The 11,848-nt window shown below is 31.0% G+C and overlaps 2 protein-coding genes across 2 annotated transcripts; both read right to left on the bottom strand.

Moving 5' to 3' along the window:
- On the bottom strand, positions 1–2,023 carry LOC145844297 (lysine--tRNA ligase-like). Its single transcript, XM_082951687.1, has one exon. It carries the CDS (start codon positions 2,008–2,010, stop codon positions 259–261), a length of 1,752 nt encoding a protein of 583 aa, XP_082807813.1. The 5' UTR covers positions 2,011–2,023; the 3' UTR covers positions 1–258.
- Positions 2,024–2,340: 317 nt separating this feature from the next.
- Positions 2,341–11,848, bottom strand: LOC145843843 (Golgi reassembly-stacking protein 2-like). Its single transcript, XM_082951085.1, has 2 exons — positions 11,750–11,848; positions 2,341–4,288 (listed from the first exon to the last, which is right to left on the bottom strand). Exon 2 carries the CDS (start codon positions 4,257–4,259, stop codon positions 3,006–3,008), a length of 1,254 nt encoding a protein of 417 aa, XP_082807211.1. The 5' UTR covers positions 4,260–4,288; positions 11,750–11,848; the 3' UTR covers positions 2,341–3,005.

Here is an 11,848-nt window from a genome sequence, read left to right on the forward strand (position 1 = left end):
AATAATTTAATGAAAATTTATTACTAAAAGAACGAGCTAACATTGAAAACACAACTCAAACCCATTATTAAAAAATTGGATCTACTATTTTAAAATAGATTTCATTATTACGTAAGAAGAGCTTTATAAAAAAACTTAATTCCATATACAACAGTAAAAAATGGAGTTTGAAACAAAACTAGAGCAAACCATTATAAAATAAAGAGTGCAATCTAAACAAATTCCTAAATTTAAAGTCTAATAAAATCACACGAGTTTCTAAACACCAGTAGTTTTGGCAGCCTCTTCAGATTCAGCTTCTGGCTTTTCCTGTTCAGGCCTCATTGCTGGGAAGAGGAGCACTTCCTTGATGTTGTTGCTGTCAGTGAGGAACATGGTCAGCCTGTCGATTCCCATTCCCCATCCTGCTGTTGGTGGCAAACCGTACTCCAAGGATGTGCAGAAATTCTCGTCAACGCATTGAGCTTCATCGTCACCAGCTGCCTTGTCAGCGGCCTGCAACTCGAACCTCTCCCTTTGAACTGCTGGGTCATTCAATTCAGTGTAAGCGTTACAGATTTCCTTGGTGTTAACAAACAATTCAAAGCGCTCCGTCAACCCCTTCCTGTCGCGGTGGTATTTGGCCAATGGGCTCATGATCTCAGGATGGTTGATGATAAAACCAGGGTTAATGCACTGGACCTCAATGTAGTCACCTACAAGTTTGTCCAGCATTCTTGCTGTGGTCCTTGGTGGTGTGCAGTCCACTCCGAGCTCAACCAAGATTTTGTCTATAGCCTCTTTGGCCGCCTGAGTGCTTAGATCAGTTTCTTTTGGGAATTTTTTTCCAGTAGCTTTTTCAAGCTCAGGCATCATATCAAAACGCTTGAATGGAGGGGTAAAGTCAACCTTATTGACTGGGCCATCTGGACCTTGGGGATGATAATCAACTATGTATGACCCTGTGACGTGCTTGACTAAGCCTGAAATCAAAGTTTCAGACATTTCCATCAAGTCATGGTAATCTGCGTAAGCCATGTAAAACTCACAAGATGTGAACTCTGGGTTGTGAGTCATGTCAATGCCCTCGTTTCTGAAGAGACGGCCAATCTCATATACTCTGTCCAAACCACCAACAACAAGCATTTTTAGATAGAGCTCAGGAGCAACTCTCATGTAGAGTTTCATGTCCAAATCGTTATGGTGGGTCTCAAAGGGCCTGGCAGTTGCTCCTCCGGCAATCATATTCATCATTGGGGTTTCCACTTCAAGAAAACCAAGTTGGTCAAGGAAAGACCTCACATAAGAAATGATCTTTGCCCTAGTTGTGAACTTATTCCTGACCTTTTCGTTCATAATGAGGTCCAAGTAGCGCTTCCTATACCTCATCTCCTGGTCTTTGAAGCCGTAGTGCAAATGAGGAAGCATATGAAGGCAGGGGGAGAGGACGATCATCTTCTTTGGCACAATGCTCAACTCTCCCTTCTTTGTCTTGGCTGGATGGCCCTCGACTCCGACAATATCGCCCCTGCGAATCTGCTCAACTATGGCTGCAAACTCCTCGGCTGAAGAGTACATTTTTGCATTGGCCATCACTTGCAGCTTGCAACCTTCCCCTCTGATGTCATAGAAGACAAGCTTAGGTCCAGATTTCCTGATTGAATGAATCCTACCGCTGATGCTGCAGTTGCTTTCTTCCCTGTGGGTTCCCACTTCGATGTCAGCGTTGATCCTGATGAACTCACTCAAGGCAATGCTGACGTGGAACTTGTGGGGGTATGGGTTCTTGCCCTGCTGCTTTACAGCCACCATCTGCTTCTTGCGCATCTCGTGGTACTGGCTAGGGTTCAATTCCTCCTCGTTCACCTCATTAGCTTTTTTGTCGCTCTTTTTGGGCGGGTTCTTGGCAGCCTGCTCGGCCTGCTTCTGCGCTTTTTCAGCCGCTTTCTTTTGGGCTTTGGCTATGCGCTTCTGCTCGTTCTTGCTCAGTTTCTTTCCCTCTGCTGGGGGTGCCGCATCGACTGAAGACATGTTTATTTATATTATTTCTGTAAAAAAAACTAACTTTAAACATAGCTAGAAGGGGTTTGAATTATGTTATTTAATAAATTACGTGAAGGAAATGCTTTAATAGCTAATATTCAAATGTTATGCCTTTAAAGCAAAAAGTACGCAATATTCAAATGTACTAATCTTTTATATGCAATTAATTTATTTTAAATAAATGCAAATCTTTTTTTTAACTTTATTATTGTAAACACGAATGCTTTTATTTTTAATATAAAATGTATTTCAACAAGATTATATGTTGAAATATGTATCAAATTTGATAAAAAAAATTATAAACATATATGTGTATTATAATATTTATTAATAAGCTAGATATTTACAGAATTTCATATAAATATTGCCTTGACTGCTTCATAAAGCGCACCTTTTTAAAGTTCATGTTAATAGCAAAAATTCTTAGGCAAAGTCATTAAATGTGAAATATAACATATTTTTCATACTGAAAACAAAACTAAGTATAAAAAACATAAAATTATTATTATAAAAAGTCTATATACATCAGGTTTAGATTAACTTTATAACAACTTAAAGAATACCAAGGCTATCGAAGTGGTTTAGATTTATTACTATGTTTAAATAAAAAATAATAAAATTAGCATATAGAGCAAAACAAAATAAAAAAAAGGTTTGACTTTTAAATAAAGATATAAGCTATTTGAATACTTCAATGAACATTAAGATTAGAAATTTCTTTAGATTTGGTTATTTTTTGAGTTGTAGCCCATACACTAAGTTAAAGTATTTTTTTTCATTTCTACAATTTAAATCTGTGTTAAAAAAAAAATGTAAATATAAAAAAAAATTGTGGTTGGACAAATAACTGAAAAAAAATATGAATATAAATATTCATAAGATTAATATAGCAAGATTAATTTTTAAAAAACGAAATAGTAAGCTAAAAATACAGTTTAAAAACATCCTGTTGCACTTTACAAAAATGTATAAAATCAAAAGAGTTAAGAACTTGTTTCAGGCTCATTGTTTTCAACTAGCTGTTGTTCAGCATTTTTATCTGCAGAAGACTCATCAACTTTTTCATTCTGCACTGCATCAGCGTCAGCTGGCTTTTCTGGCGAGGTCAAATCAGTGGCTTTGGGAAGGTCACTTATGTTCAGGGAAGGCATGGAGGCAACAATGCTGTCCACTGACGGCAACTGAACACCAGTGACAGCAGGAATGGTTATGCCACTGGGCAGGTTGATGGGAGGCAAATTGGACAGGGCTGGAAGTGAGCTTATGTCTGGTATGTTTAGCGGAGCCATTGTGGACAGGTTTGGAGGCATGTTTAAGTTGACCATTGGTGGCAAACCAGGTATTAATGACTCCACTGCAGTTGAAACAGGGGGTAAACTGGTAGTGTCAACCAAGGGTAGTGCAGCTTCAGAATCATTTTTGCTATCACTAGACAAGTTAACTGCATCTGAGTTTCCAGGTAAGTTAGCTTGACTGGTAGCTTTTGGTTCTACGGTTGTTGGGTTAGATTCACCTTGTGCTTGGACCTCCTTAGGCTGAGCTGCTGGGACTGGAGCAACAGGAACACCACTAGCTGGAGGAAGAAGATGCTGATGTGAAACATCCACATTCTTTTGTTCAGTAGAGGTTGGTATCCTGTGAAGGTAACCATAGCCAATGCCACAACCAAGACTTCCTTCACCGCCCCAAACACTGTTTGGTGTCAGAACAACTTCCCTTGAAGTATCAACATCAGAATTGTAAACAAAAAGTTTGACTTGGCGGCCCTCGTGGGATTCTATCAAAGAAAATAAGTCATCTTGTTCACTCAATAGAGAATCTGAGCCAATTATGTAGTCACTGAAAGGTCTCAGGCCAGCTATGTAGGCAGGTGAGTTGGGCTCAACATCCAACACATGCCACACATGCTCGTTTGCACCTTCAAAAGTGCCAAACTTAATGGACACTCCAAGCAAACCTTGCCCACCCCATAAACTACTGGGAGTTATGTTCAGTTCTCTTGTTTGCAAGGTCTTGCTGCTGTAAACAATAACTGATATGGGCTTTTCAACGTTGGCCTTTAGCAGTTCTTTCAGCTGCTCATCATCTGTGTCTAGCCTCACATTTTCAATCATCACAATGAAGTCAAAAAATGGCTCCATGCCAGCCTTGTGAGCTGGTGAGTTTTCCTGAACTCTCAGGATATGGTATCCTTCTGATCCGCCACCCGGCACTTCAACACTTTGGCCTGCTCCCATTACTGCAAGTTCATTAACTTAAAACTAATCTGAAACAATATTTTAAACATTTAAGTTTTCTAATTTACAACTTACTATACTAATAATTTATTACAAATACATTATAACAATTGAAATAAGGTTCCCTCTTTTGAAGAAAAAAGGCCAGAATGAGTGATCAAAATCAAGCCTAAATTACAATGAACTAGCACAAGTTGTTAAAAGTAATTTATAAAAAAAAGTTAGTTAAAACTTTTTTTAAATTCTGTTAACTAACAGTTTTACCTAATAAAATCATATTATTGAAGAAAAAACAGCTGTAAAAACTAGCCTGAAATTTGTTAAAAAAAGTTCAAATTAACCTGAAACAACCCCAGCCTTTGAAAAACTTAATCTAACTTGAGTTATTTTGAGTATGTCTCACGTTTTGTTAAAAAAGTATCTTTATTCTGTATGGCAGTGCTTAAAGCCTATGGTTATAGAAAAAATTGCAAAATAAATAACTTATTGATAAAGTTATTCATCAAACTAATAATAAACTTTTTTTTTGAATTTGTGCTTATAAAATGTTATTTTGGGGTCACAACTGGGTAAGGTAAGGAACTGTCTTAAATATTATAAAAACATTGAAAAGGTACTGTAAAGCTTCTTTAAATATGTTTTTATTAGAAAAAATTTTTGATGATGACAAAATTTTTTATTTATAAGATATATTTTTTTAGTCAAATCAAAATTTTCTTACTAAACTTGTAAAAATTGTTAAAATTATAAGGGTTATTAAGTGATTTTTGTTCAAAATTCCAGGTTTTTCCAAGTTTTTTTGGCCTAAATTGTCAAACTCCAGGTTTTTCCATGTTTCCAGGTAAAGTGGCAACCTTGAAAATTTTTTTAAAGATTAATCAATAAACTTTTCAAAATCAATAAAAATAAAGTTTTTGGACAAAGTTGATTATTGTAATAAATATTGAATAATTATAAAACCACTAAACCTTATTCAACATCTAAAAAAACTTGATTGAGATTTTCAAGAATCTTTAAACTATCCTTAGTCATCCTTAATACAGGGTTGCCACTCCTTTTTTCAAATTTTTTTCCAGGTTTTCCAAATTTCTTCCAGGTTTTTAAAAGTACACATTTTTGGGTCTATTTTTAGTTTTAAGTTAATTTCTATTTAAGAAACTGTGTTAAATAGTATAAAATATTGAAAAGATACTGTTAAGTTACTTTAAATGTGTTTTTTAATAAAAAAAAATTTTGATGATGACAAAAAATCTTAATTATATGATAGATTTTTTGTGTCAAATCAAAATTTACAACTGAAATGTTAAAATTATTAAAAATTCCAGGTTTTTGATCAAAATTCCAGGTTTTTCCAGAATTTTTTCAAAATTTCTCAAATTCCAGGTTTTTCCAGGTTATTTTAGCCTAAATTGTCAAATTCCAGGTTTTTCCAGGTTTCCAGGTAAAGTGGCAACCCTGTTAATACTATGTTTACTTCTATCTAGCCGGAGTTATCCTGAGATTTTCAAAAACTACAAACTATTTAAGTTATCCTGAGATTCTCAAATATTCTTAAGTGATTTTAGTTATAATGAGTGTACTGTGTATCTCTGAGTATCCTGGGTGTGTAGCAACCTCTTAATAATCTGTTTTTATTTTCTTAAAATTTGTTGACATAATTAAAAATAACTTTATATTTACAGGGTTGCTACAGAATTATTGTAATTTTTTTTTTAGTTTTCTAAATTTCTTTGAGATTTTTAAAGAATTTTATTGGTCCATTTTAGAATATAACTTAACTTTAGGTAAAAATGAATCATAAATATTATAATAATATTTAAAATATAATGTGAAGCTACTTTAAAGGTATTTTTATATAAAAAATATGATAAAATTTATCTTCTATATGATATTTTTATTTTATACCAATAGATCTAACTTAAATTTCATTATTTAACATGTAAATTTCTAGGTTTTTAGTGATTTATCAACTTGAAATTTCAAGTTTTTTCCAGGCTTTTTCAATTTTCTAAAAATTTTTGCAACCCTGTATGGGCTGTAAAGTTTAAAAAAAACAACAACAGGTTGTTACCATTGTTTCACAACCTGAATATAAAAAGCTTTGAGTAACCCAAGGACTGTGTTAAGTATCAAACTAAAATCAAAGTTATACAAACAACTTGATGATATGATTCAAGAATTTATAAATAAGTTAGTAATAATTAAAATCACTGTATAATCTGAAACTTTGTCTTTTGGTTTCAATAGATATTTTGATATCAAGGTTGTCACTCTTAGAATCAAAAAACTATTCTGGGTGGCTACAAGTGTTGTGAGTCATCATGAGTTTTTTAAATGTTTAAAAATAAAACTTCATTAAAAAAATTAATCAGCTCTTTAAAGTTAGTGAAATTTAAGTTTTTGAATACAGGGTTGCCACATTTTCTTTAAGTTTTTAAAATTACACATTTCAGGGTCTATTTTTAGTTTAAAATTAAGTTTAAGGTAAAAAAAACTGTGTTAAATACTATAATGACATTGAAAAGATATCTTTTAGCTTTTTTAATTTTGTTAATAAATAAAAAATATTTTGGATGATGACAAATTTTTTCTATCTAGACAATAGATTTTTTGTGTCAAATTGAAATTTTACTACTTTAGGTGTGAAAATTTCTCAAACTCCAGGTTTTATAGCCTAAATTGTCAAACTCCATGTTTTTCCAGGTTTTTGGCAACCCTGTGAATAAATTTAGTAAAAAAACGTGAAAACATTGAAACTAGAACAAATAAATAAAATTCATGATCCAGAAAAAACTGGACTAGAACTTGTGAAACATCTAAAGGCATCCTAAAACTTTTTTTAGTTTCAAACTAGAGCAAGTTAGCCTGAGTTATCCTGATATTTTTAAAAATTTCAAACTGTCTGAGTTTTCCTGAGTGTGTGGGAGCACAACAAAATTAATAAAAACCAAATTTGATATATTTAAACATAAAATTTAAGCATAATATTGAAGTTATAACAACTAAATCTCATTTAACATCTAGAGAGAACTAGACAAATATTTCAAAGAATTTATAAAACCATATGGAGTTTTTTATATTCAAACTAGCCTGAGTTATCCTGAACTTTTCAAAGACTTTAAAAAATTTGAGTTTGTGGCAACTCTACATCCTCCAAACATGGACTGCTTTTGAAAACTTTTTTGTTTATTTACTTCTAAAATTTAACTTTACATTGGATGGAAATTTATAGGAAAAAATTGATATTTTCTGTTTCAGGAACAAAGCATAAGCTATTTGGATGGTTATCTCTAAAAAATATTTTCAACTTACTTCCTTATTTCATGTCAATCCAGTTAGTAATGATGATCAAAAAATTGATTTTAGTCTAGTTTTTGGTTTAATGAACAAAACTTTGTAATGAGTAAACTAAAAATTGAGAAGAAGTTTAATAGGGTTACCCTTTTATCAGTGAACCAAAATCTGTTCAAATGACCTTAAACAGTGAGTCATTCAGAATTTTTATGAATCATTTTTTTAATCAATAAAAATCAAGTTCTTCAACAAAATTGGTTTCTATTAAAGTCTAGAAAAAATCTGTCCTGAGATTTTTCTAAATCATAAAGCTATCATAATTTTTGATAGAAAGTTTTTCCTGAATCAGCCTAGGTTTTTGAATCAAAATACCATAAGCTGTCTTGAGTCATCATCAGGTTTTCAAAAACTTTAAAATATCCTGAGTGTTGGGAGTGTGTGGCAACCCACGTTTAAAAACTTCTTTAATAGCACTTTTACAAATTTCATAAATATATATGTGGAGTAACTTATAAAATACTGCTCTTATTCAACACTGCACAGAACTGTATTTTTAAAAAAGTTTATTATTTAGAGGACTGCTACAGAGCAGTTCTAAAAGTCTTACTTAAGTTACTGCTCAAATAATTATAAAATACTTCAAATTTTATTTAAAGAATTGAAAAAAAATTTCTTTGTTTTAATTCACACCAATAAGTACTTATAAATATTTGTGATTTTTATTTTTGGTTCAATAAACAAATTTTTGTTTTTATGTAAAAACTACTAAATGGACAACTTAAATTAAACAAGTGAATTTGTATAGTTCTTTAAAATTTTATATATCAGTTTTCATTATTATAAAAGTTCACCAAATCTTTTTTGAAAATTTTCTCCCAGATTTTTTAAGAATAAGATTTTTGGACATTTTTAGTAAAAAATTAAATTTAAGGTTAAAAACTGTCTTACAAATTATAATACCACTGAAAAATACTGTTAAGCTACTTTAAATTGGTTTTTTAACCACAAAAAAAAATAATGATATATTTTTCAATATGAAAGATTTTTGTACCTTATCAAAATTTCATTACTTGACATAAAATAATTCTTTGAAATTCCAGGTTTGTTAATTATTTTTGTTTGGAACTAGGATTCTAGGTTTATTGGCAACCCTGTAGTAAGGTGCAAAAACTAAAATAAAAATAAGGCTCTTATTAAAAACTACCCTCTGAAAAGAAGTGCACTTGTTAGACTGAAAATTGATAAAACCTCTTAGGTGTAAGCTTTCTTGTCACTTTTTAGTACAAGATAAAATATAGGGTAAAAATGTTTATATGGGTATTAAGCAACAGAAAAGATATTGTAATGCTACCTTAAATGTGTTCAAAAAAAACTTTTTTTTAATGTACTTAATAGTAATATTATCAATTCAATTACTATAACTCTATTAGTTAAGTAATTTAACATAATACCATAGTAAACAAATGAGTTTAAAGAACAAAAAAGTTCCAAAATATGAAATCAATGAAGCATTCCTTGCTATCAAAGACCATAAAGCAAACTTTCCACACGATATCAACTGTAGAATAATTAATTCATCTGAAACCCACTTAGGTAAACTGTCAAGAACCATTCTACAAAAACACATAACAACCATAAGAAAAAAATCCATGCTTGGCCAATGGAAAAACTCTGGCAAAGTGATAGATTGGTTTGAAAAAATCAACAACAAAAACCACAAATGCTTTGTAAACTTTGACATAAAGAACTTTTACCCAACTATCAAAAGAAAACATCTAATAGATGCAATCAACTTTTCCAACTCTTATTCAAGATTCACAGAATTTGAGATAGAGACAATTATGCACACATGCAAATCATTAATGTTTTACAATAATAAAATGTGGAAAAAAACCAACACAAATGACAACTTTGATGTATCTATGGGCTCATTCCACGGCGCCGAAATATGTGACCTTGTAGGTTTATACCTATTACACCATTTGTCTACGATTATAAACACTGAGTCAATTGGACTCTACAGAGATGATGGACTTGCCGTTATCAATCAAACAAATAAGAGTTATATTTGCAAAATAAAAAACAAAATTACAAGAAAACTAGCAGACATAGGTTTTGACATTACAATTAGCGCAGGTGAAACCTCCACCAACTTCTTAGACATACATTTAAACCTCCTAACTGATGACTATTGCCCATATGTAAAGCCAAACGCAAAGACCATCTATATTAACAAAGATTCTAACCATCCTAGAACAATTAAGAAAAATATCCCAAAAATGATCGAAAATAGAATTTCAAAACTAACAAAAAGCAAAGCATCATTTGATAACGCGAAACAAATCTACCAAAACGCTTTAAGCAAAAGCAACTTCCATCATAAGCTCGAATATAATCCAACAATTAATAACAACAAAGCAAAAAACAGAAAAAGAAAATGTATATTTTACAACCCACCTTTCTGTGAATCAGTAAAAACCAAATTCGGAAACCTCTTTTTAAAACTGCTTGACAAGCACTTCCCAGAATCAACAGAACTACACAAAATCTTCAATAGAAGTTCCACCAAGATATCATACTGTTGTTCCCCAAACATTAAAGCACTAATAAGTGACATAATAAGAAGCTGCTAGAAAAACCACAAATAGAACAGAAGCTATGCAACTGCAGAAACAGAGAGCAATGTCCAGTAATGAATAAATGTAAATTAGAAAATGTAATATACGAAGCAATCGTCTCATCTGAGAAAAATGAGAGAATGTCACATATTGGATCCACCCAAAGAGCATTCAAAAATAGATTGTACGAACATAGAGTATCATTTCCAAAACCCAACAAGAAGAAGCCCACCAACTGTACACAACTCGCCAACTACATGTGGAAATTATATGAAAATGGCGAAAAATCCACTATTGAATGGAAAATTCTCAGACAGATAAAAAGCATATTTAAACCAAACTTCATGTGCTCACTATGTAACCTTGAAAGACTGTTTATAGCAAATGCTAACCAAAGAAAAATCCTTAATAAAAGAAATGAACTAGTCACGCAATGCCCTCATTACCCTAAGGAATACTTTTAGTTTATTTTTTGTCGCACTAACTTAGTTTATTTTATTCTATTTAATTTGATTGTTACATTGTATTTATGTTTGTATTGTGTAAAGATTTTGTTTTGAAGTTACAACATTCCTGTAAAAAGACCATTTCTGTTTTCTAAAAATTCCCTATGAATCTTAGTATTTACATTTTTTCCAAAGCCTAATATATTAAATGCTTAGTAAATAAATTATCAAAATATATAAAATCTATAGTTAATAATTTATTTAAACTAAACTTACCTATATTTAATTTTAATTTAACTTAACTTTGAAATTTAACTTTTGTAAACTACATATTAATTAAAACTCATATTTTAAATGTAGATTTTATTTTTATTTATGTGTGTATTTTTATTTTCCAATTATCGCCCTGTATACTTTTGTTTTTAGCTTTTTTTTAGCGTCTGATGAACTGCTCTGCAGGGAAACGGCGTAACGCAATAAAAGTTTAACAATAAATTTATATAATACAATACTACTATAATTCAATTATTTAAATATCTTCTTATTTAAAATTAGTTATATAACATTTAAAATTTTCTTAATTTCCAGAGTTTATCAAGTAGTTGTTTAAGTTCCATGATTTTTAGCTACTAGGTTACCACTATTTGAGGCAAAAAATATAGCCTGAGTTAGCAAAAACTAACTGAATTAATGATAGAAATGAAAAGATTAACAAGAGGTAGATTAAAATAACTTTTTAATAAGTTAAATACCTGAAAATACTTGAATAGAAATTAAATAAAACTAAGCTTTGAAGAAAAAAAGATTTAGTCCTAAATACTAGTTTGAATTTTTTTTTAATCAAAACTATCCTGAGTTTTTCTGGGTGGCCTGAGTGTATGGCAATAGTGTTATATTTTAATGACCAAAAAGCTGTGCACACAAAACATTAATTCAATACTTAAATGCAATTAAATATTTACATATACTTACATAATGAAACAAATAATGAACTAACTTTTCAAGCACAAAAAAATTAAAGTACTTGATAAAAAAAATTAAATGTACATAAAAAATATAAAATCATTTGTGAACTTTAAAAATTTTTTAAATTAAACCAATGTAATAGTTTCTAAATATGAGAAGCACTGACCTTGTTGATTTTCCTGTAACAGTTCACTTTACCGTTTCAAAACAAGTTATTACTAGCTGGCTGACAAGTAAAATAACTAAAGTAGCTTTTGTTAACCCT

The sequence above is a fragment of the Thalia democratica genome, chromosome 9 (genome assembly GCF_965202585.1).
Source record: "Thalia democratica chromosome 9, ktThaDemo2.hap1.1, whole genome shotgun sequence".
Classification (NCBI taxonomy): domain Eukaryota; kingdom Metazoa; phylum Chordata; class Thaliacea; order Salpida; family Salpidae; genus Thalia; species Thalia democratica.